At 49.2% G+C, this 26,739-nt stretch overlaps 1 protein-coding gene across 1 annotated transcript in view; it reads left to right on the top strand.

The window, feature by feature from the left end:
* The window catches only part of LOC146191565 (uncharacterized), a 42,493-nt gene that overhangs the window by 6,123 nt on the left and 9,631 nt on the right, over nucleotides 1-26,739 (top strand). Inside the window, exon 2 of the mRNA XM_084602074.1 lies at nucleotides 23,241-23,459. Within this exon, the coding sequence (XP_084458200.1) occupies nucleotides 23,241-23,459 (219 nt within the window). The remainder of the gene's footprint in view (nucleotides 1-23,240; nucleotides 23,460-26,739) is intronic.

The following is a 26,739-nucleotide window of genomic DNA, read 5'->3' as shown; positions in this document are numbered from 1 at the left end:
GCCTATAACAGTGTAAATGCCCGTTCACACTTACGACTCGCGGAAGTTGTGCGGCCGTTTTGGTCGGAAGATCGACTGTCGCAAATGGTCGCGTTGGTCGAAAAGCGATAGTCACGTCGGCACTGCATTGGACCCCGAGTCAGAAAAAAAAAATATATTTCGTAGCCATCTACTTCGTAATGCATACGCTATAGAAGGGAGCGGCCCTTTTTGAATGCCAAAACAAACGGTGTGCATTGAAGTGGCGTGATTTCTACCCAGTTATGAACAGATATTGGATAACAATTAAAAACTTATACACACATTTATCCTTGAATTTATTGAACTGACGATGCGCTGAGCTGGCGCACCTTTGCAGAAAGTATTACTTATGAGCAAAAGGATTTAGAGAGCTCAGATGATTCTTCCTGCACTCCAAAAGGTGGTGTGGCTGCAGGCCATGGTTATGATCCAGTTTAGAGGGATTAGAACCACTTACCACCATAGACGGCGATGAGGAGAAGCCCGAAGGAAAACCGAATGGGACGCCAGGGAAAGCCACGGCACCTACTAAATACAGGGATGAAAGAGAGAAAAACACATACCAATTACCCTCACTATTGTTCGTATGCACTTCGTTTAACATCGGGTGTAGGGGAGCAGAGTTCATGAGGCCGAACTCATTCTGGTCTTATACAGTGTTGTAGCAAGCCTCAGAATTCATTCACGGCTTTGACTTCACCAACCCAGAGAAGCAGGCCAGATACGGAACTTTTCGACAAACCTATCTGCTTTTCCGAGCAGTCAACTCATGTATTTATTGACGCGTGAAAAACTGTGACTCTAATGATAAAAGAGAATCCCCTTTTCTTATTTTGCTTAACTGTTCAGTATCTTCCCACGAGGTTGTCCACAGTCTGCAATATCAATATAATAGAGCTACTTGTCGTTTGAGACCGTTGTCACCAATCAAATGCGTTTTTAACGATGTATTCAGGAAGAGGCACACAGTAATTGGAGAACTGACGCACGCGGATTAACTTAGACGGCGGCCATTAAAAGACTCGGCTACGAATCACGGCTAAGGTTTCTCCCTTTCTAATCAATGTGTGCTGGTTTAGTACACCAGGGGCGCCTATGTCGGTTTCCGTTTTCTCACCAACGCCCAAGCGTCAGGCGTCTTTTGAAAGCTTTGAGAGCAACTGCGAAGGCGCCACTGTTGGCCGCGGGTGTGGTGTGGTTGCCGAGGAGTAGGATTATCGCTCAACGGCAGGGGGGCGCGCACGTTGCGTGGGCGGCCGGGACGTCCGGCATCCTGCCCTTCTCTCGTCGGGATCAAAGAACCGCGCGCGCACCCGCACGGTGAAAACTTCCGCTCCGCCAATCTGTCTGCGGCTCCCGCCGGCTGGCTCACGGAGCTCTCGCTAGTTGCATCTCCTCTCCCCCGTGTATTGCGCTTTTAAGCAGGCGCGAAATGGAAAAAAAAAAAAAAAATAACAGCATTGCGTTATTTATTTAAAACATCATGACAAAGTGTGACAAAGCGCTCGGTGGGACGTGAAGTCATGATTCGTTTTCGAGCAACTATTGTTCCATGTTTACTTGAGTTGGATTTCCGTGGGATGATATCCGTTCTGTTTGGAAGAGCTTTCTTTTTTAGAAAGAAAAAAAAAAAAGAAACTTCACTTTATGATGTTTGTTTACTTTGGGTTAAAAGGAGAAGCAGTTTGCAAAGCTTCTATTCCCGGGTGGCAGTTCATACAGTTCCGCATATCACTTAAGGGGACCAGGGTTAAGCAGGAAACAATAGAAAACGAATACCTGCCGCATTTACTTGCCATCCAGTCAGATGGAATATTTTTCAACGAATACAGCACGCCAGTTCATTTATGTCTGCATCATTTAAAATGTACTGGCATGTCTGGATTAAATAGCAGAAAATTACCTTCATAACCCACGAAACAGCAACTATATCGTATAGATAATTTGTGTACCCGACCATGTTTATTATTATCAACTAAAGCGGGTGCGCAATTTCCATCCATGGTGCATGTGCAACTTAGCTTATACCGTTCTTCAACTCGGCGCTCTGCGAATCACGCGCATCCTGAGCAGAAGTGTGCGATATATATATATATATATATATATATATATATATATATATTGTCACGTCTCGGTAGAAGACCAAGGAGAACCTAGCGATAGATGGTTTGAATGGTCGACCAGAACAAGTCTTGTGTTCAAGCTTCTTTCACTTCCAGGCTCGCGCTTGTCGTCATCTTTTGCGTCGTCTTCTATGCGGCATTTGCCCCCCTCCTTAGGAAGCATCGTCCCGATGAGAACAAAAGGAAGTAGGAGGTTAAGGTCAGACTGAGTGGTATGGCTTCATACGCACGACGTGGACGACGTCAGCTTGGTGCTGGCGTCGCTTTGATGTCGACACCCCGTCTGGCATCACCTCATAAGTGACGTCGGTTAAACGTCGCTGAACAACATAGGGTCCAAAGTATCGTCGCAATAGTTTTTCGGAGAGTCCACGGCGGCGAATAGGTGTCCAGACCCACACTTTGTCGCCAGGTTCGTACATTACATGCCGGTGTCTCTGATTGTAGCGTTGTGCATCGTGCTCCTGCTGATTTTGAATCCGCACACGAGCTAGTTGGCGAGCTTCCTCTGCACGCTGAGCGAATTCCTCGGCGTCCTGGTCGAGATCATCGGTGTCGGCATTCGGGAGCAACATTGCATCCAGCATAGTTGTTACTGGTCGCCCGTGAAGGAGGCTGAATGGTGTCATGCGAGTGGTGTCTTGGCGGGCCGTATTGTAGGCGAACGTAACGTAGGGAAGTATTTCGTCCCAATTCTTGTGGTTTACGTCGACGTACATGCAAAGCATGTCTGCGAGGGTCTTATTGAGGCGTTCCGTCAACCCATTGGTTTGAGGGTGATAGGCAGTAGTTTTACGGTGACTGGTACCACTGAGGCGAAGAACGATTTCCAAAAGTTCGGCCGTAAATGTAGTTCCTCGGTCAGTTATAATAAGTGCCGGAGCGCCATGCCTCAGGACAATGTTCTCAACGAAGAACCTAGCTGCTTCGGCGGCGGTACCCCTTGGCAGAGCCTTGGTCTCCGCGTAGCGGGTCAGATAATCAGTGGCGACAATTATCCATTTATTCCCGGCTGTAGACGTCGGAAATGGTCCCAGGAGGTCCATGCCAATTTGCTTAAAAGGTGTCGCTGGCACTTGAAGAGGGTGGAGTAGGCCAGCTGGTTTTACAGGGGGTGATTTACGGCGCTGGCAGTCAATGCACGTACGTACATAGCGTTTCACTGTCGCCGGCAGTTTTGGCCAGTAGTATCCGTGCTGTACTCTAGCCAACGTGCGGGTGTAGCCTAGGTGACCGGCGGTTGGCTCGTCGTGGCACGCTTGCAAAACTTCAGTGCGGAGAACCGATGGGACGACGAGCAGAAAACTGTTTCCCCCAGGACGGAAGTTCTTCTTGTAAAGGACGTTGTTGCGAATAAAAAATGAAGAGATTACTCGGGCGAAAATCTTCGGCACAACCGTAGTTCGCTTCTCCAAGAAATCAATAAGAGGGAGCAATTCCTGATCCTCTCGCTGCTGTTGGGAAAGCGTTGCGTCATCTATGACACCTAAAAACGCAGTGTCTTCATCGGTCATAGTGGAAGGTTCGACCGGCGCTCGCGAAAGGCAATCTGCATCTGTGTGCTTCTTTCCAGATTTGTAAATAACTGCCATGTCAAATTCTTGCAATCGAAGGCTCCAACGCGCGAGTCTCCCTGAAGGGTCCTTTAAGTTCGTCAGCCAACAGAGAGAGTGATGGTCGCTGACGACTTGAAAGGGGCGAGCGTACAAATAAGGGCGGAATTTCATAACCGCCCATACCACTGCAAGACATTCTTTTTCGGTTGCCGAGTAGTTCGCTTCTGCTTTAGATAGGGTCCTGCTGGCGTAAGCAATTACCTTTTCCACACCATCCTGGCGCTGTACTAACACAGCACCTAAGCCCACGTTGCTGGCATCCGTATGAAGCAGTGTAGGGGCGTCGTCATCAAAGTGCGCCAGGACAGGTGGTGTCTGTAGACGCCTCCTCAGCTCATTGAAAGCTTGTTGCTGTTCTTCACCCCAGCGAAAGACTGCGTTGTCACGAGTCAGTGAAGTTAATGGCCAGGCTATTCGTGAAAAGCCAGCAATAAACCGACGGTAATAGGCGCAAAGACCCAAGAAGCGCCGCAATGTCTTTTTGTCCGTAGGTGTTGGGAACTTGGCGACTGCGGAGAGCTTTTCAGGATCCGGCCGAACACCTTCTTGGCTGACGACGTGGCCTAAGAACTGCAGCTCCTCGTAACCGAAGTGGCACTTCTCGGGTTTTAATGTGAGGCCCGCAGATTGTATGGCCTGAAACACAGCTAGCAAACGGAGTAGATGCTCTTCAAATGTAGCCGAAAACACTATCACGTCGTCAAGATACACCAAGCATGTTTGCCACTTAAGTCCCGAAAGCACAGTGTCCATCAGTCTCTGAAATGTTGCTGGCGCCGAGCATAAACCGAACGGAAGGACTTTAAACTCATACAATCCGTCGGGAGTGATGAATGCTGTCTTCTCCCGATCCCTCTCATCCACTTCGATTTGCCAATATCCACTTTTCAAGTCCATCGACGAGAAGTAACGTGCATTTCGTAGGCGATCTAAGGAGTCGTCGATGCGAGGGAGAGGGTACACGTCTTTTTTGGTCACTTGGTTGAGTTTGCGATAGTCTATGCAAAATCGTAAGCTGCCGTCTTTCTTTTTAACAAGTACCACGGGGGAAGCCCAGGGACTCTGTGACGGCTGGATAACGTCGTCTCTAAGCATTTCGGCCACCTGGCGCTGAATGGCTTCACGTTCTTTCGGAGCCACACGGTAAGGATTTTGTCGAATCGGGCGAATCGAGTCATCCGTGATAATTCGATGTTTTGTCAAAGGCGTTTGGCCGATCCGCGATTCTGAAGCAAAACAGTCTCGAAATTGATCTATGAGATCCAAAAGGCGGTCCCGCTCTGAAGAAGACAGATTTGGGCTCACATCAACGATGGTTACGGGTGTCTTGCACACTGGTCCTCTCTGTTGCAGTAAGCAACAGTGCTGCGCATTTGGGAGGCTGTCGAAAAAGGCCACAGTTGTGCCTTTCGGAATTTGCTGACGCTCGTCGCTGAAGTTTGTCAGCAGCAGTTCGGTATGCCCATTGGTCAAGTTGACCAGCCCTCGAGCTATAGAAACACCTCGGCTGAGTACCAGGGTAACTGCCCGTTCGGCGACGCCATCGCCTGTATGCGCCACGTCGCATTTCACTTCAACAAGAGAACATGATCTCGGAGGTAATGTCACCGTCTCATTGGCGACGCGTAAGGGCAATAGTGGTACTTGCGCATAACCAAGGTCTTCATGGTTATTGGTGAAGGCAACGATGCTGTCACGGATGCTGATTACAGCCCCATGAAGACGCAGAAAGTCCATGCCCAAGATGAGGTCTTTGCAGCAGTCAGGGAGAATAACGAAGCTGCCAACAAACACCGCGTTTCCTATTCCTATCCGGGCAGTGCATTTCCCTGTCGGTGCCAGTAGCTGACCCCCAGCACTTCTTATTACTGGCCCAGTCCATTCAGTTTTTACTTTGCGCAGGGTGTCGGCCAGTTTCTGGCTAATAATTGAAAAATCTGCCCCGGTATCCACCAGAGCATGTACCGCCAGCCCATCAATGGAAACGGCGAGGTCAGCGCTAACAAAATTATCTGGGTTGATCGTCCCTTTCGGCATTTGCGGCGGAAGCGCGGCAAGGTCGGCGCTGTCAGCTTCGTCGTCATGGCTGATCATCTGGTACGGCATTTTCGGCGGTAGTGCGGAAATGTCAATGTTAGCGGCGGCGTCAGAAGCCCGGGTTGTCGGCAATTGCGGCGGTGGTGAGGGTTTCGACACTTTTAGACTGGTTGCAACCTCCCCTCGCGAGGTTGCAGCTCTTAGTTTCCCCGGTGAGGGCTAGGAGACCGCCGTCCGCTAACGCCAGTAGTGTTGCGACGTGTCGGCGAATAACGCTGTGGCGATGGGGAGGAGCGGCGGCGGAAACCCGGGGTTTCGGTTTCCCTGCTGACCGGAGGGTCGTCGTCGATTTGGGCAGAATTAGTGTCGAAGCGGCGGCGAGCAGAAGCAAGCGGAAAGGACTGCCCCTCTTCGCGGTGGCGGCAGTACCGATACACATGGCCAGGTTGTCCGCAGTAGAAACAAAGTGGTCGGCTGTCATAACTGCGCCACCTGTCAGTTCGGCGCAGTTGAGAGCGCCTGGGAGGCGCCCACTGAGGCCCCTGGAGGAACCGAATCTCCTGACGGTTCGGTGATCTCGGTGGGGCGTGGTCTGGAGGTGGGCGACGAAGGACCGCAGCATAGCTCTCGGGCTGCGGCTCGAGGTAAGCTGCAGGAATGTTGGCGGTGCAGCTGATCGGTTTTGGAGCGTGGTATGGTTCGGAAAGGGGTGCCGCGTTGTAGACTGGATGAGACTCGTTGCATGGTGTAGACGGTGATAGGGCGTATCGAATTTCATTCCTCACTGTTTCCATGAGGGCCCCTGACGACTGAGCCTTCGTAGTCGTAATTCGCTGCAGCTCCTCAAGGACAATGCCTCTAATGATGTCTCGAAGAGTGGTCGTATCTGTTGCAGTCAGCGCCGCCGCAGTCGTCGGGGCACAGTTGACCGGTCGGTTGTACTGGCGGCACCGGTCTTGGAGGGCTCGTTCGATAGCCGTAGCGTCCTTAACGAACTCACTCACGGTTTTAGGGGGGTTGCGGACCAAGCCGGCAAACACCTGTTCTTTGACGCCATGCATGAGATGCCGTAGCTTCTTTGGTTCACTCATATCAGGGTCGGCACGGCGAAAAAGGCGAGCCATGTCTTCCGCAAACATAGCCACGCTCTCATTTGGCTTCTGGATGCGCACTTCAAGCAGGCGCAGCGCATTGTCCCGTCGGTCAGTTCTCGCGAAAGTGTCGACCAGCTGGCAGCGGAAGTCATCCCATGTGGATAAGCTGGCCTCATGGTTTTCAAACCACGTTCTAGCATTATCCTGAAGGGCAAAATAAACATTACAAAGCTTCTGGTCCGCGCTCCACTGGTTGATCTTTGACACTCGCTCAAACTGGTCGAGCCAGTCTTCCACATCTTCAAACGCTTCCCCGCGAAAGCACTCTGGCACCTTGGTGTTCTGTAGAGTCACCGGTGTAGGATTGGTATGTGCCATGGCTTGAGAGGTCTTAGGAACTTGGGCGTTTGAGGAGTCGTTCGGCAGATGACTGTACTCCGGCGCTAGGCCTAGAAGGCGGCGGCTAGCACGATGGACAGGCGTGTCGATGTTTGGGATCCGCTGTGGACTGCCGGAAGGAGTCCTATGCATACCCCAGCGCGCTCCACCAGTGTCACGTCTCGGTAGAAGACCAAGGAGAACCTAGCGATAGATGGTTTGAATGGTCGACCAGAACAAGTCTTGTGTTCAAGCTTCTTTCACTTCCAGGCTCGCGCTTGTCGTCATCTTTTGCGTCGTCTTCTATGCGGCAATATATATATATATATATATATATATATATATATATATATAACATCTCAACTGTGTCGTTATGTTGAGTGTCGTATGTCAGGGCGTCCGTTTTTTCGTTCGCTTTGCCACCGCTGATACGAGGGAAGGGAAAATGCGCTACCATAAGTTACGTCAGCGCGAATCTGCCGGCTCGATCATGGCTACCGCCGCCTTTACTCGCGCATCGATCACAGAGACGCCCTTCGACGAAAGCACTTCGCAATCCATCCCGGGTCGTTAGACTTCTCCCAGATGGGCCTCTGGAATGCGATTGCTGCAATCCGGTGAGCTGCAAGAATGGCGCCTTTGCCAGAGGCTCCGTTGGATGACCTTTTAACTGTTATTCGCGCTCCATATAGTTCCGGTCAGCGTAGCCTCAAGGTACACTGTGCGACAACCTGAAGTGATTGGAAGTAGTCTGAGAGAGGGCACCCAATTGGTGAGATGCAGCTGTGGCCATATATATATCCTGCGGTGGTCAAGAGTTTCATGACCGAATCCCTGTTCGACGGCGCAGGTCATCCCGCCCCCTACAAGGCTTGACGCCATTGTAAATGACTCGATGACAACGAAGACGTTGATTCAGCTGGTGGTAAAATGTGTTAACGAGGACACTAAAAACGCTTGGTCTAGTTCCGTTCCGTGTAGCAGAGCAGCATTAACAAGCAATTAGCGGTTATATAGTAAGCCTCGTCCCGGAGTTCAGTATGAGCGTGGACGAATAGACTTAGTTTCCCTCCTTCCGCAAGGACTTTCTTTACAAATATGATTGTTGCTGCTTTGACTGACGTCACACTTCGCTACAGCGCTTTCTTCCTCGTCAGCATCTCCGCAAAACATAGTGTCGCAAGGCGCGATGACGTACAGCTTAGGATAAGCTGTATATGCATACATAGGTCCCCGCGTGCGTAGCATTCCTGGCAAGGTAGCCAAGCGAACAGCGAGGCTTTTCCGCCGGCGCGTAGTACAGAGCGAGCGAGGTCGACGCCAAAAGGAGCAACGGGTAGTGCACCACCCACGGCTTGCCTTTGAAGGCAGAGGGAACGCCCTCGGTCAGCGCGAGCTTGGTGCCAACGAAATGCAGAGATGGAGAGAGGAGCGCTGTACGCGTGCCAGCTTCCCCGTGCGTTATCGCCTCGCGCCATTAATCAGATCTGATTAGACTCTTCTAAATGCACTTGTGTGCGTGCCCTTATCCCCCCCCCCCCCCCCCCCCCCCCCTTTCTCTCTCTCTCCCACACACACGCATTCACAGCGGCGCACTGATACAGGGTTTCTCACTGAACGGACGCCGCGCATTCAAGGTCGATGGAAGGCGGACCAAGTTGTCAGCAGTCTGCTTTCGCGCGCCCCGTTTCCGGGTGCAAGATGGCGAGAGAAGACGCTTCGTTTGTCAGGGACACTTGCGTTGTCTGGGACCATGACCTCCGCTCGGGCCTAGCGGCTGCGTCCTCTGCTCGCGTTTCAGAAATCTCGCATAGGAAATATTGCGATGCATTCTTTGCGTCGTCAAGTTTGTGTGCCTCGAGCTTTGAGGGGGAAGGGGAATATGCCTCTCACTGTCTTAAATCTCTCCATTATCTTCAAGTGCCAGGGCGTTGTATCATATCATCGGAGGGCCCTGCTGGCGAGTTTCTAGAAACACCAAAGTATAACCAAGAGTTGAGTAGAAACTAACTGTAGTTCTCTATTATCAGCAGTAATTTGATTAGAGCGGACATTTTTCCTGCTGGACAAAAAAAAAAAAAATGTATTACCCGTTAAGGGTAAGGAAACATGTACTGAACGGATGTTCGAGAAGTAGGGGGATAATTTCGTTGAATAAGAGAGTACGTAGGATCAAGGGAACCGTAGCTTTATACGGCTTTCAGCAGGGAAACGCCAACTAATTCGTTAACCTGAAAGAAATTGAAAGCACTGCACGAAACGCAGCCAAAGGGACGCGCGGTCACATTTTGTATATTTGCACACCCCGACTGCTAAGGATTTTTACTGCACGAATCAACATTTCACTGTCCCTAATTAGATCCTCTCATCCGGCTAGAGCCCGCCCTCTCCCCCCTCTACACTAAATATTAAGACATCTGTTCGCTCATCAGTACGGCAGTGTTTGGCGGGACGACATAAAGCTCTCGCCGATCACGTTAACGAACGTTTCACTAAATAATGCTCGGACTAGCGCGCAAAACTCGACGCGTCATTAGTCCAGACAAAGTCCAGGCTGTACTGCAATGGATATCTCTAATGGGTGATTGCGGAGCACGCCTGGCAGAGAAACCGGGCCTCGATTTGCGTACAATGCGAAAGAAGAACCCGTTGCTTACATATACTCTGTATTCCTCGAGGCCGTGAGCTCGATATCGAAGAGAGAAGAAAATTGCCAAGAAGGACGTTTCTGCCGATGGCCCCGATATCGGAGCCGGTTCCTCGAAGTTTTCACAAAAAGAGAATTTATTGGGTACATACATACATACATACAAAAACGCACATTACTCACAAAACAAAGCACTATACAAAACACTATAGGTTACATATGCATAATAAACTAAAAATAACACCACCGTCGCCGAGAGACGAGAGCGAACGCATGCCCCTGACACCGGGATTCCAAGTTTGGTGCATTGTTCTCAAACGCCGCCGTAAAACTAAGGGAACTCCGAAGCCCCGCCTTTAATGGCTCCCGTATGCGGCTTCTCCTGTGAATCCTCGATCGCACACATTCGCCCTTCCCCGACATGCACATTGCTGCACAGTTAATCACTGCTTCGTTAATTAATGCTTCCATATTATCACGTACACTCATTTGCATGCACTCGTAGCGCATCATGGGAAAGGCCACCCGACAAGGACATAAGGTTCACACCTTACAAACGTGCCTACGAGGCTTATGATTAGCATTTCTGACTCAAGATCAAAGGTTCGATTCCCGACTAACTATACCTCAGTTTCCTTTTCAGCGCGATTAATTAGTTTGCATACTTATATGTTTTAAGGACGTTTGAGTCGTGTTGGGACTTTGTAATCATAATCTGTGCAATGCTTCAATCACTTGTCGATTCCGCCGTTCCACGTGTCACGTCAAATCTTTTGTACCAATCGGAATTTTGTTTACCGCCAACGGTGCTGGTGCCGTCGCGTACTCCACTCAATGGGAGCCGTTAATACGGGCGTAGCACTCCCTCGTGTTCGCTGCGTAAAATTAGCGCCCGTCTCCACGTAATCCGACGCTGGCCGCCACTCGACTTCCGCGTTCAGGCTGGCGCTTTAACGGCGAAAAGTGGGCTTCTGTATCGCATGGCACGGTTCGTTTAATATACCGTCCTTGCATTTTTGCGTTGCCACGATCTACCTTAGCGTTTTGTGAAAGAAGGAAAAAAATTAATTAAGGACGTTATAAAACCGTAACGCAGGGCGCAACTTCTTCGTGAAGGCATTTTCACCCATTTTCCGCAGCAACCCCGGTATTATGATCTTCTTTCTTTTTCTTTTTAATCTATTGTTAATTCTTTCTCTTCTTCGTTTTTTTGTCCTGCCAAGCTCGCGCGAATAGCATCTTGAAGCTTAGTATGATAATCTGAATTTATTTAGTTTGAAATTAAATTCAGTTTCTTTTTAGGGTGCATTAGCAAATATGGCGCAGGATATAAGTACTCACATACCTCTTGTAAGCCACAAGAAGAAATATCACGCGCATGGTTACTATAAACGGCTTGTGACTGCTTAATCGGCCTAACTAATTGCGCTGACATCCTTGGTGGCAGCTCTCAGATGCAAACCGGCGTGCTTCTTCCTAGAAGTAATGACTGCGACGAAAAGATCGCCTCTCACTTTAGGTTCGCTACGCGGATGTTTTATTGGCTGCCCCTAATTATGTCTGGTCGTGAGTTCATATACATATATGCACAAGAGCCGGACTCGTCCTATTTGTACACGTGTACATGTGTACTGTGTCCCGTAGCCAATGCCGCCTAAGCGGTTTCGTTTCGGTTAACAGATTCGCTCGCTTATTAACTTGCTAACTGCATTGACCCGCGTGACCCTGCCTGCAGGGTCAATGAGGAGACTGCAGACAGCTCGCGAATAGGCCCTGGACCGGTTTAAATAACATAGACACTGATTCATGCAGTGCGCATACCTGCTTTCGCTGGCCTCTCGGTTTTCATAGGCCCTGCATTCTATTTCCGTTCTATTTGTTTTTGACATTTTTCTTGCACTGCCATTTGCTGAAGCAGAACCCTTTCCTCCTTAAAGCTAAGGTAAGTCACCGGGTAAAAGGCGGAGAGTACGGAGAGAATAGAACCGAAATAAAAAGCATCGTCATATGATATTGCTCCGTGCCACCTTTTCGCTGCGCCAAAGGTATACAGAGTCATCGTACGAGGCAACTACAGCACTGACGGTGCTGCAGAGTTTTCTCATTGAATAGAGAGATTACTCGGTTTCCCTTCGCACCTTCGCACGGTAGAGCGCCCCCAGTTTGAGAACGCAGGGTCGCTCTCGTGCGTCTGTACATATACATGAGGATAAACGCGAGAGCTCGGTTTTTACTCCCGAGGTCGCGGCGCCCTATTTGCAAAGATGAAGGGAGCGATGCGTCGCAGCTTCGTGCATCCGATAGCTCGCGGTGCGGACATCTGGTGAGGCGCTATGCAAAGCGGCACGCGATCGGTCTTGCACGCTTGAGGACGCGTTCGGTATTTGTTATTGTCTTTTTAAACACGACTCAGCACTTATGAGAACTAGATGGAGGTTATAGATGTTACACCGAAGGTGCGCGATCGTGTGATTAAGAGACAAGCCTCGCTTCATTCGGCTAAGTCGTCGAAACAAGATAAGAAACAAAGTTTAACAACTTTGGAAAGACTTTTCTCTTTGCAGGATAAGACGAAACGGAGCAAAGAATGTCTGCCGCTCCAGGCAGGTAACGTCTCTGCTGCACTTGCCGCATGTCGCTTAGTGTCGGGAGTCGGGAAAAATTCCGCTGAGATCCGTTTGTTTCTGTTCCTTGATGTTCGGTATCGGTGGAGCGGAAGCCTCGTACGCACATTGCGTATTAACTCGATGCTCAAGAAATTATAAATTGTTATGGAAGCTGGAGATGACGTCGCTAAATCAAAGGTTAGTTTTACAGAGCTCTTGATATGTAAGAACTCCTTGTAATTCACCACCAAACGTATAACAACTCAAGCGCATCGTGAAATTCAACTGTAACACTCTTGTCGACGAGAAACGGAAGTTAAGATGGGGCTGTCGACACTAGTGTACACCCAACCTGCTCCCCATTGCTACGCGGAAATTGAGGAAAGCGCTGATATTTCGGATGAATGGAGTCTATGCACGCTACACTGTCGGCTGAAAGCATGCTGCAGATAAGATCGCCTAGTTGTCGTCGATATAGCAGGGACAAGAAGGGAGAGGTTCAACTGTCGAGCCGTCGTACACGTGTGGCGCTCGGGATGACCTCGTTTATTAAACGACGATTAGCCGACCAGAGACGCTGAACGCCGAAGAGCATGGGGACAAATCGTGGCGCCGGCGCGGTCGACGACACGATTTGCCGACTTCCGCCTTCCGCCGCTTGGACGCTAAACCAGTTGCAGGGCCAGGGACCTACCCGCTTGAATGACATTTGAACTCAAAGAAGAAGAGTCGGGGGCTGACTCGAGTAGAGAAGTCGTGAGTGCAGGGGGAGGAAGGCGCCCCAAGTCCCGCCCTTGCTTCCGCACATGTAGTGCCCTTCAGTCTGCTTTAACTAATCAAGGAGCGTTCAGGAAATATTGAACTGACGTCTCTTTCGTGTTAGCTGTTCTCTTCACCAAGCAGCATTGGGTTTCTGGGCATATACCGTCATACCCTGTTTGCTTTTAAGCAGTGCCCTTCAGTGTGCGAGCGCATCCCTCTCAAAAGGGGCGCATTGAAGAACTGTTCGAGGTGTGTTGGTAAGCACTAACGTGAGGGGTATTAGTGCGCTGAAACTATTAGAGAGGTGTGGCACTATCTGAGCCACGGTGATGTGTTCTTATCTATTATGAAAACTTTCATGCAACGAAGGTGCAGAACTCACCGGTTTACTATTTTTTAAAGCGGTTCCAACAGACATGTAAGGAATGCGTATGAAAAAAATAAAAAAAATTGGCCATTGGCAAAGTGGTCTCCATTTCTGAAAATAATCGTGCAGCCTGCGTGCAGTACTTCGGCGCCAAAGATGTTCCTTCGCGCATTGTATACATGCGGCCCATGTCACGCATAGGACACATTTGCAATCCCGACGTATAATTCTGCACGCATCGTACCTAGTCATTAAAGTCGAAGAACATGCTTATGCGGGAACCATTCCATGGTCGCTGTGAGTTTTTAATGAACACGCTCGCACATAAACCAGGGTCGACAGTTACAGTTTCCGATTGGCCACCTAGCTTAACGAGGTTTAGCGTCCCGAAGCTATATACTCGTGGGCCATGAGGAATGCCACCGTTGGATCACTGCGGGTTAGGGTTGATTAGGTTCTGCCACTCGGGGTTTGTTAACGCGCATTGACATCGCACAGCGCCCCGACTTGCACTTCGCCGTCGCCTATCGATGCGGTATACAAGAAACTACCGGGTGCTTTGCGATGCCAGCGCACGTTCAGGAATCCCAGGGTCCATATTCCGGGCTTGCGTCGTTTTTAAAGGTACCGTCATCTCCCTGACCCCAACTCATTCGATTGCTGATAACACCGGAAGCAAATGTCCCTACCACTTCCGGTTCTGGCGTTTCCACCAATAAGATGACTCGAGGTGAGGGAGATAACGACGCTTCCGAATACGACGCTAACTCGGAATACGGACCAAGGTCGTCAAAATCAACCCGAAGCCTTACGTAAGCTGCAGGCAGACCTCGTAGCCCGCAAGTTACTTAAGGACTTTAAATGTTGCATGCCTCATAACACCAAATAAATTCATTGCGAATCAACTTGCTCAGCGTGTCCTACTTTCAAGACCAAGTTTCTGGTAACGGGGTGAGGAAAGGCACACCTGAATTCGTGGCACCGGCTTTCACAGCTGACTCGACCCCCGGAACCACTAAAAACGTGTGTTGTGACGTGAGTTAGGTGTCCGACCCAGCTTTGCCCTTGCATCCAGCGGCTGTAAATAGAGTGGGCGCCGCAGCAGTGCGCCGTGGAGGCAAGGAGGGCGTCGAGAAGCGACTGTCACCCCAAAGCTAGCGGTACCGGCTCTTGTATTTAAGCGTGACACCCTCAGCTCAAGGTTCCTGGCAAAGCACTCTTCATCCTTTTTTTCCTTTCCTTATACTTCGTTCCGTATAACGCCTTACCCGCCTTTTCCTGTGTTCCTTCTAAATTTAGACGGGCAAGTGCTAAGTGCTGCTTGTTATTGTTGGACTCACCAGGCTATGCAAGCACCTCTGGGCCAACTTTACCGAGTTCGTTTGGAAAGAAGGGCGAAAACACGACGAAGAGTGGACAAAAATATGTCAAGGCCGTATAGCGGCTTGCGATTCAAAAGCAGGTCATAAAATGTGCGAAAGTTCAGCGCTGTTTGAAAGCACAGTTTTAACGGCAAAACATTTTTATTTATTTATATGACTTACGGCCCAATGTCTGAGTTAAAGGTATTTTGAAATCGTATTTGAGTTTTTCAGTTTGCTTCTGTTTGTTTGTTTTTGAGAGGTCTTCGCGTTGCAGTGGGGCTGATGATGATGAACTTTGAGAGGGCGTTGGTTTAAACAGAAAACAGTGGGGAGAACTCGAAGCGACTTTAGTCATACTCTGCTGCGCCACACCTCACCGGTTGTTGTGCTCGCTTTCTCTTTTTTTCGGAATGTTGTTATAGTCCCCCCCCCCCCCCCCCCTTTCCTTGTTCCTTTGTCTTCCCTCCTTTAGCACAGCACGTCCGACACTTCTCTCACCATCATGATGGCACTCACAAAATCGCCATCACCCTTGCAGAGAGACAGAGATAAATTAAGGCAGGGCGGGAGACCAAAGATCTGGACAGTTTGGTTGCCATAATAAGGGACAGAGTGGGCAAAGGAGATCAGAGAGGAGAAGTGGAACGTATTCACGTCGTCCTTGTGCCCTGTTGAAACAGGGCACACCCACGTTCTGTCTGAAGACTGGCGCTCCCAACCCTTTGAACCGTGCTCTTGGATATTACAGGATCGCTTTGATGGTAGCTTCTGTCGACGAACAACCAAGAGAGGGGCGTCTAATTTGGCAAGACCTTCAGACCCCAAGCGACGGACATCCCTCGTCGTTTCCAAAGAATTTCGCTAATCCTCACCCGATATCGGCTCGCTCTTCGTGCTTGTCGCCCGGACGAGGTGTTCCCCCTTACCCAGCATCGCTTAAAGGGTGCCGCACGGATGCAGAAAGCCAGAGTAAGGATAGACGCGCCACGAAAGAGATAGCCGGTCTCCATCATTCTCATTTTCATCCGACGCCGGCAACACGACGAAGTGCTTCCTCCTTCGCGGAAAGAGACGGAGGGGAGGGAAGTTGGGGTAGTAGATCGCTTCGTTCCAATCCAACGCCTCTGCACTCCAGTCGCCGGCGCTTGGCATGCTCTTGTGAGTGCCGCCGACCGCATGGGAACGCATACGGCGCTCTCACACACGGGCTCTGCGGCAGCCTCCTTTACAACGTAAACACGCCGCACCGGAAGTTGATCGCCCTCCTCGGCGGCGGCATTTTTGTTTCCTCCATTCTTTCGCAGAAGAGGAGCTCGCCTCGTTCCCTCCGCTGAGTTCTAGTCCGTCTCGCCCAAAACCGTGCAGCGTTGGAGAAGCCAGGGCCGACGAGAGATACCCGTGCGGACATAGACAGAGGGATAGAGAGATGTGGGACGAGGTTCACAAGTTTTACGCAAGTGAGAAAAGAGAAAAGTTGGTACGTTGAATTCCGCTTTCGAGTATCGCGGCCCCAGTGCATTGGCCTGCGTACTAATGAATAGTCGTGCGTGGAAAAAGAGTCCGTTCATACAGCTCTTCTCTTGTTGACGTCCAGCGCATGATTGGTTGGTTCAAAAGGTTGGGCCAGTCGTGGCGGCTGTAACAAGACGTATGGCGTCGGCTAGTCACTCGCGGTACGTGGGTATGTGCTTGTTCCCAAGTACGGCTGCTGGTGAAGGGAAGGGATAGCATGCTTCTATAGCCCTGCAGTCATCTGCAGAAGAAGACAGCGTACGTAACTCCTCCGTCCCCGCTCTTCTTCTGCCGTTTCATTTCCTCTCCTCTCTTTCAATCAGCGCCTGGTCCCCGCCGGCGCAACAACTACTCTTGCCCTCCCCCTTAAGAGACAGTACCGTACTCCCCGGGCAGCTGCGAACATCAAGCGTGGAGCCGACGGTACGAGAGGGTCCACGAAATGCGTCGGTGTGGAGCGTCCCATCCCCAGAGGGGTCGTCGTTCTCGGCGAAAGGCGCAGCTCCGCTTTGGGAGCACGTGCGCCTGTTTCGACGCTCGATGTTTCATGCCTACCCCGCCGCCGGCTAGCACGCACAGGGCACGCACTGTTTGTTGACGGGCTCAGTGCGGTGCGCACCCTCTTTGCCAAGGGCGTGGACCGGCCGCCGCCGCCGCCGCTGCCCATGGCGCTGTTGGCACGCAGACGCTAAGCTGCACGGGCACGCTACCCTTCTAGATTTACTCTGATAAAAAAAAAAAAAAAAGGCATACGTCGTGCCGTTTTGTGTTCATATCTCTGCGCCAGTGAGAGGCGAATCCGTTATGCAAGAAATATCAAGGTGCTGTTTATTCGCTATGATGATCGATTTATTTTCTTGCCGCGGTTGATGTAATGCTGAGAGATGAGAATGCAGTCTATTAGAATGGAGCTGAAGCAAAGGTCAAGTCAGTTAGGAAGAGAGCCGGAGGAAGCGAAAACGCGCTATTATTAGAATCGCCAGGCTACGTAGCTGAGTAAGAAAGATTACGCAGAACGAAGAAGACAGCGTGACTGTGCCCTCAACGCCCACATGTCGGCATGATGGCGCAAAGATGATGACGATGATGATGATGATGATGATGATGATGATGATGATGATGATAAAAACGTTTATTAAACAAGGTTGGAAAGATAAACACGCTGAAAAGGCGGACCACGTGAGATATATGAGCGCTATGAGATCTACTAAATACGGGGGCAGTTTCTCAGAATGAAACAACGCAGCAACCACTCATGGCAGCGCTAATGAGTGTATTGTTCGCTTCGTTTCCACTATATCTTGTTGATCTCAAGGGTTTCAAGGCAATCCTTGTCTCAGCCATCGGGAGTATTTTACTGCTCCTCGTACGAACAGCAGTGCTCCTTAACTTCTTCTTCAGCGCAAAATCAAAGGCAACGGCCCTTTTCGATATGTGTTGAAGGGACCACGAATACGCCCGAGTCGATGGCTTCGCCTGTACCTTCTTGAACGCACAAGCAAGGGCGCGTCGCGGCGCACAAGCGAAACCCGCATACCCACATCTTTTCCCACGAGCCGTGACGGCGTGTGCAGCGGAGCTCCCTCCCTGGCAGCCGCCCGTCCGCGCAACCGCTCCTCACCTTGCAATCAGTACGATGCCCGCCCCTCCTCACCATTCAACCCTTCCTTTCTGTGGCGGTATTCTTCACGGGTCTTGCCTTGTGGCAGCCGGCCGAACCGCTCGCACCCGATGGGTGGCCTGGTGGGGGCAGGCGGTCTGGCGAACGCTCCAAGGAAAGTCTGGAGGTTGGACTTGTGGTGGTACTGGCGCCGTTGTTGTACGGGCGGCCTCGTTGTACCAACTCAACTTGTACGAGAGGTGGGGCGGCGCGCCTTCGAGGAGAGCGCCCTGAGCGGCCGACTGCTCCGGGCTTGAAATCGCCGCAGGCGACCGGCGGTGGCTAGTCAAGCAGGAGAGCCAAGCATATTGGCTCGCTCTCTTGCGTAGCACCGAAAAAGCAGTGCCGCTAACACAGTTATCGATGGAGTACACAATGTGGTATGGAAAGTAAAATGGCGAAAATTTTGACGGTGGTTCTAAACAATAACAGGGATTCCAGGAGCAGCAGGTGGTGGTGGTAGTGGTATATTGAAGTAATAATAAAAACGGAAGGAAAAGAGCTGACGCCGCCGTTCCCCTATCGCTATTTTACATCACGATTGATTGAAGCACAGCGCATATCTACGAATAAAGACATCGAACTGTCATTGCTGCATCCGCAACAGGGCAGGTTGGTTTGGGTCAGGAACTTGTGAGAGGCTTGCGACATGCAACAGTGAACATATGTTGTACCTAATGTAAACAGCGCAAACTGCAAGGGCCTCGTACTGCGTCCCTTCTTTTCTTGTCCCTTCTAATAGCGCGAATACGAGGGATTCGTCCTGTGCCCCTTCTTACCTTGTCCCTTGTAGTTTGCGCTGTTACAAGAGACGAATTGCAAGGGACTCGTACTATGCCCATTCTTTTTTTCTTTTCCCTTGTACTTTGCGCTGTTTACATTATGAACATATACCAACTCGCCCAATTAGGCCGCCTAGATGTGAATAGGTAAGGGATATGTGTGTCTGTTTATTATACGGTAAACGCTACCTCAGCAACAAAAGGGTGGGAAGCCGTACATATCTTGAAGAGCAATCGGAGGCTTATTTGTATTGGTGGGTGAGCTTCCATTCAGCCGTAGACAACCAAATTGGTGCCAAGTTTCCTACAGGACGTAACGTCAAGATTGCATTGACAGGCATTTTCATCGTCACATCTCCGGTTCGCTTCTACGCACCAATCATTTGCATCAGCTTGAATTACTGTCTGTTGTGCATTGCCTGTTCACGTACGTGTTTGAGTGAAACTAAAATTATGCAGACTACCCTCTGTACGTTTCCGGAACTTTCGTTTTTCTTCAATCGTTTCGACATCCCTCTTCCTTTTTGTCAGTTGATAAGTCCAACACTATACGACGAACTGTCGTGGCGAGTTAGATTCGATACGGGCCTTCCCCGACATATGCCTTCATCGAACGCGACTCTTTCCTTGTCATGCACGCGGGACTCGCACGCACGCGTTCGGGCGTCGGCGCAATCTGGTCGCCGGACGGCGGCGTAATTGGCGCCATTATTCGGCGGTGTGCGGCAGAGGCGACTTCGAGGAAGTTATGCGGAACCTCGTGCACGGGGATGCCAGACGGCTCGACGGCGACGACAACTATACGCCGAGGCTCAATTGTCCCTTCCCCAATGTAAATGCCTTTCGATGGCGTCATCGACTCCTTCGTGTTTGTGAATAATCATGCGCGCGAAAAGCTGCATGTCAGGCTTGGGTGCTGGTTAGAAGGTACTCAGCGAACGCGTTTGGTTGTGAATCAATGCAACGCTACTGATGTCACTCTTCTTCTAGGGAGGTAATGGTCGGCCTTCGAAAGCTAGCAGGACGGGACACCTGTGATTTTTAGTATTAGTTATCATCGTGACTCTCCTGGGCCCGTATTCCGAGTTTGCGTCGTTAACGAAGTGTCGCTATCTCACGTGACCTCGAGTCACCTGATTGGTCGAAACGCTGGAACTGGGTGTTGTCAATACGGAACAGGAAGAAGTGGCCATATCATATTCCGGGGTTTCCACCAATCAGATTACTCGAGGTCGGAGAGATAGCGACACTTTCGATAACGACGCAAACTCGGAATACGGGCCCTGCTAATTTTATACGGGCGGCGCGACGCTATACGGCGCTTGAATATTTGACCATGTTAACATGCAGGGTTATTAGCTGTTACGTTCAGATTAAGTCGCTCCTGCTTTGGTCAAATAAATGTTAGTTACCTTTGAGCGAGTTGGATAGTGAATCATGGGCTGAGAGGGAGTTTCTCACTGACATATTGTTGAAGAGGCGTAAGCTATTCCTTGCTCATTACGCGTCATCCCCCAAAGTTGTACACTTACATCACCGCTGCTCGTTGGCGAAACTTAAAGCCCACATGTATAAACTCTGCATTCATCGCCAACCACAACTGGAGGCGTGCGAACCCACTGTCGCCGTCTTCGGAGCCAGCGGACTCGTTCGAAGTGGCGCAAGAGTCTGCGATGGCGTTGTCTTCATATGGAGGCAAGACTTTGGCGGCCCTCGCTTCGAAGAGCTCCCCGCACTCGGTGAGAAGCCCAAATCTGCCGCGATTCGCCGGCGGAGCCATCCGGGCAGGTACAATTTCACGGTCAGAGGCGGCTCGTTGCTGCAACTTTGCGGGGGCAGCCCACATTCGCGACTCCCGGTGCGCCTGATGCTCTTGAGATGGCACAAGAAAAGGAGAATAATTAAAAGCTCTATGTCTCTTGTGCGCAATATACGCACGCGTTTGGGCTCGAAGAGTCGACTGACTCAGAGCCGTCAGCGCGCTCGGTGTCTCCTTTTTCTGTTCCTTAGGTTGTATGAAAAATAGCGGACTGGAGACCTGGACGTTGCCAGCCTTGTTTTAGGCCAGGAGGCGTGGCAGGTTAGGCAACGGAGACAATTATGCCGAGTAGAAGGCCCGCTTTTATTGCTGCCGATGATCTCACCTGTGGTGGCCGGTGTGTGATAATCGTCTTCAAGGTTTCGCAAAGGAAGTCAACGACCACCAGTCTCACGACGTGTCGAGATATTTGTTGCCTTATCATATGGCGCGGGCCCGGACACACATGGAGAATAGAAGCCACGCCCCCCAAATTGGCCTCTAGTTTTCGCCAACACTTCAAGCAGTGTGGCAAAATCTCTACTCCCCCCCCCCCCCCCCCCCCCCCCCTTTCTTAGGAAAACGATAACTATGAGCTAGACATAATGTTTAAGAGGTGTATACGCTTCGCACTATTTGACACATTGCAGCGCAGACATTGTGCAAATGCATATTATATGCTTATTTTAACCTAGCCATGTTTTGCGTTTCTAACATGTTTTTGTTTTTGTTTCGTTGATAAAAGCACGTGAGAGTCGAGGATATGAGGGATCTGGCATGTACAGTTCGTGGTATATGGCATAGCCGGCATTTGCGAATTGCGCAATCAGTTATTTGAATAGTTTGACTGGATTGATGAGCTTTTCTTAGACAAACAATTTCTTCTTTTGCATTTGTTGTTCACCTCTGCTCTCTTTCCGTTTTGTATCCTTTGATCCCCCGCCCACAATGCAAGGTTGCCAATTCGAACGCCCTCATAATAGACCTCCCTGCCTTTCTTTTACCTGTCTTTCTTCATCTTTGCAAAAAAAAAGAAAAAGAACAACACTATCAGCCTGCTGCCTGAAAGCATGGTAAGGAACAATAGTGCAGAAAACATAGGACAGAGGCAAGGAAACAACACAGTTGTATTTGTCCTGTATTTCTTGCGGAGTTGTTCTTTGCCATGTCCCACCAACTGGCCTACAACTAAACTCTTTTAGGCCTGAAAGCACTGCTTTCTTCTGAAGTATGCATGCTGTGCTGCCACATTTAACCGTGCATTGCTAAAAAAAAAAAAAGAAAAGCGGCGTTTCAGATTGGGAACGGGGCAGTGTGGGGCGTCAGTACTTGGGCGATGTACTTTCTGCCTCAATGAACTAGGCTGCACGACGCTGCAGTAACAAACGTGAATAATGTGTTTGTCGTCCGCGAGTTTTAAAGGGAAACAATATATATCGCGCCATTTAAGGTCAGATCAGATTTGCCTCTGTATACCAGCAGCCTTCTCGCTCGACGCCGTCTGTTTCTTGGTTTGGCACGAACCCCTACGTTCTTCTCGAGTTGGTGTAACGCGTGGGACTTAATTGGAATCCCGCCAGCTGTGGACAAATGAAGCCGTCCGATGTACGGGCACAGTGGGACCCCTCTGCCACAAAGCTCGACGTCCGCCTTACGAGCGCGTCCTCTCGCGTCTTCCACCGACGACACCGTTGCAGGGGGTGGCAAACTCGGGCTGCCACCTTCAGCTGTATTGCCGATGCCGAAGGCTCACCACATGCGAGCACTACAAGGATGGTATACTTCTATATCGCAACGCTTGTATGTACCGTCCTCAAACCGTAGGTGCTTCTATTAGTACTACAAGGAGGTCTAGTGGACGTTCTACTTGTTTGTTTTTGTTTGCAACATTAGTTTTATGAGGCAGGCTTTTGGGAGCTGCAAGAGTCTTTGTTGGAAATCTGTGTGCAGCTTTCAAGTCGCGCATCAAGAGCAGTCTGATTGGTATCGACATTGATGTGCACACGGTGACCATACTCATGCACAATGCATATGGGGTACGCTCTAGCCAACCAATCGGCGTGCTCGCGGGAATTTACACGGAGCAACCGTACAGAAATGGTAGAGCTGAGTGCGTCCAGTAGCGGCGAAAGAGGCATAGCTGTAGTAGGACGGATATTTGAGCGAGTTGCTTGGTATTAATTTTTTGGGTGGAAAACAGAGTAAAATGATGCAGGACAGAGGAACAATCACAGCTCCCCAGCTTACATCGCCACGCTGTATGCAGTGTGTGCAGGCATAGCCGAAGGATCCGCGTGGCACTTCAAGGAAAAACCACACTCGTCCGTGTTGATCATCTGCCCTTCGTCCTTTCGCGCTCTTTTCCACCCAGAGACTAAGTCATAGCTGTGTGGTTGCTTTGGCGGAAAATTGCGGTTCCTACTGAAAGGCCTAGAGTTTCAATCATCCCTGCCTCTCTCCCCTTTCTCTGTAGCGCTGCAGGCGAGCCCGTCTTCGTCCTCCCGAAGCGAGGAGCAGTACTTGGGATGCCCTGCACCTCGGTCTCCCGAGAACGGCCTCAGCTTCATCTTCAACCGAGGCCGCCTGGTGCGCTACCGATGCCACCCGGGCTTTACGCTGCGGGGACACAGCCAAGCGGTCTGCCACCACAACGGTTGGAACAGGCCCGCCCCCCTCTGCCTCGCAAAGAATGGTATGAGCACAGATTCGATGACTCTCTCTGGTATCTAATAGTATATCTACTTGGCTGCCTAATGGACACACCCAGTGCGTAAACAGGAAAATAATGTGCGCGTTTAAGGAATGAGGAAAAGCTTGAATTGCGCAGGTCGCTGTTCTCAAAAGGCAGCGGGAGAGTCGAATGGGCTGTAGGATGGGCAGTAATCTCTGTAGCCACGCAGCTTGCACAATTGAGTCTTCGTTCTGAAATATTTAACTCTAGAGAACATTTAACGCTGTTACATTGTAAACCGAGCCAACTGCAAAGAATGCTTTGCCCTGAGGGTATAATAAATAAATAAATAAATAAATAAATAAATAAATAAATAAATAAATAAATAAATAAATAAATAAATAAATAAATAAATAAATAAATAAATAAATAAATAAATAAATAAATAAATAAATAAATAAATAAATAAATAAATAAATAAAAAAGAAGTAAATCGGTCGTTAAATCGACTTGCTGTGTTGTCATCTTATCGAAACTCATTTGTACTCGTTAGGTTTTCCTATACTGCCATACCATTTCTCTAAGCCTGGACCTTGTGCTACTATCGTTAAGTGAGTATAATTAAAGTACAAAACAAAACAACAAAAAAGAAAAAGAAATAAATACAGGCTCGCAGAATTAAATTTCGAGCATGCCATGAATATTCAGTATTTCATGAAGGTTTTGCGAGCTTTAAGAGGGGCTACAGGCTTGCCACGTTTTAGACGAAGACAGACAAAAATGAATATATGCTATCTCAAAGTTTTCAAGCATGAAATGCTTTTGCTCCTTTTCTCGGCAACCTCTGGGCAACATTGTCCGAACCTGATGAAAAACGTGATGCCGAATTCGCAAAAGAAGACGAACCGAACTTACCTGCAACTCTCCGAACCTGTCCGTCCAAATGAGAGGGAGCAGGGAAAGAAGGTCGCGCACTTTTTGGGCCGAAGTGAACCGAATCACTGGCCAGCTTCGCATTATCGCTGCTTTAGAACCGATCAGCTTCGCATTATCGCTGCTTTAGACTAGTCGACCATCGCCGCTTTCTCCTTTTCTTAATTTCCCTTTTAGGCGAAGGGGCACTATTAATATACTATGGGAACACAGCAGTCGAACCACGCAAAAGTGAAAAAAAAAAACAAAAAACAAATACACTACGTCGTCTTGAATGTTTATCAACTCAGGTGGTTCATCTTGTGCCAGATTCACTTTCCTGAGAAATGAAATGCCCGTAATGAAATTTTCTCCGCCCGGTGCGTACATTCAGATTTTGCATGACGCTCTGGAATTCTGGATTCACACCAACTGTGGAGTCCCCGGAACATAAACATATCAAACGGTATGCCTGTTTACTTTCTACTGGCTGAAACGGACCCTTTAAGATGCTATAAGGATTTCCTTATTGAGGGTGTGCTTAGAAATATCCCAGCAAGAGACGGGATCCGAGCACTGAAAAAAAAAAGAAAAAAAAAAAAAAGAAAAGGAACGCGGAAGAGCGCGATACAGACAAACAATAAGTGGTCTTCAGAAACCCGACGCATGCACAGAATAGTGAAGCGCGATCGAATGGACAGGCGATCGAAGTCCTTCTGCCAGTCTCTGGATCTCCAAATACCCGCGGAAATATGTACTACGGTTTCCATTTTCTGAGCAATGTGCAGAGTTAGTCGTCTAGGAATAGATATACCTTTTTATTAGAGCCAGGTTTTAAAGCGCGCAGTGTAAGCATGAAGCTTAACAAACAACTTTTTCACGGAGGGCCTTTTAGGTATCCTTTCAACTCAGCACATCCTGCGCCACTGCAGTTATGTGACCCGTATTAGGCAATTAAATCAGCATATAGCTTTCTCTTCGTAACTCAAAAGAAATAATGCAATGAGAAATGTGCACTGTGCATAAAATATATTCGACCTTTTCTATCCAGTCGCAATGGGACTCACAAGGTCGCGAGCGGTTACATTCAGTTCTGGGCTACTGCCGTGATTATCGCGGCTGAATGACCGCACGACAAATGTTATTCTTTTCATCACGTACAAAAAAGAAACAATACAACTTGACGAAGTTTACCTTAAACCTGGACTTTTCAGCGTGCTTCCCCAATCGCGTACTGGGCGAAAATTTTGGCGCGACTCACGCGCTGCGTGCCTGATTACCATGTGAAAACCGCCAATATTTTAATAACGTTCTCCCGTTCACACAGGACATACACAAAATTTGTAGAATAAAATTTCTTGCTGAAATTCTCGCAATAAAGAAATTACGTCTCTTGCAGCGAAGCGAAAGCGGTGTTGAATCTAACCAGATGTTTAGTTATTTAAAACAGCCTTTGATGGTCAGAATAATTCATCCGGGGACAGTTAAGCTTCACATTTAGGATGCGAGCTAGTGGGTTCCTTCAGCATCCTAGGGTCAACTTAACATATCACATCGCAGAGGTGAACACTGTTTCTTTTCTTTTTAACTTTTTATTTGCCAAGAGAAAAACAAGGTCTCCACTTAACTATTAAAAGGAAAAATTAACAGCGCTCTCAAATAGACACTCACAATAGGCACACAGGACAGGCGCTGACACTTTAACTTCTTTTTCGCAACTACACCACATACAAACTTCTTTGTTAGCGCTGTTAATCTTTCCTTTTAGGAGCAATGCACCAACTAGCCCATCAATTAGTTTTACTTGTCCACTTAACTAAGCCGCACAAACGTGCTTCAATGGCACGTGACGTATTGCGGTTAAGTATGCAGAGCTTAGCCTTAGTCGCCCGGATGGTTTTGCCTGTTCGACGATTTCGTTGCACTGAAAAAGTTTTAATGCATGTTGAAAAACATATTTGATTGCCGCGTACTTTTTCCTTTCAGGCTATGCTGTATCTGTGTCATGTGAGGCAATAAGCGAAAAGCTTCAGTGGTCTATCGGTACCGTGACCGACTCGCAACCCGAAGGTCTTGGGTTCGATTACCAGCTCACACTGTTTCTACCTTTAGCGCAGTCAATTTGCAATTTTACGTGTCATAATCTAGTTTGTGTGGTGTAGTTAACTTATAAAAGTTTATAAGGATTTTTAGCCAGTTTCAACTCCGTTTACATCACGACCCTCTCAATGAATCTGGATTCTTTGCACGCCGCGGGATTTACTGTGGAACAGAACAGTTAACGGTATCGCATTAAAATATAGCATCAAGTGGCATGCATAAAGTGGCCGAAAGAATAATACGAAAAGATGGTAAGGTAACGTTTGCGTTTGCGGATGATACTATTCAT

The sequence above is a fragment of the Amblyomma maculatum genome, chromosome 4, assembly GCF_055883805.1.
Source record: "Amblyomma maculatum isolate TAMU_Amacu chromosome 4, ASM5588380v1, whole genome shotgun sequence".
In the NCBI taxonomy this organism is placed as follows: Eukaryota; Metazoa; Arthropoda; class Arachnida; order Ixodida; family Ixodidae; genus Amblyomma; species Amblyomma maculatum.
This window is presented reverse-complemented; position numbering and strand designations above follow the sequence as displayed.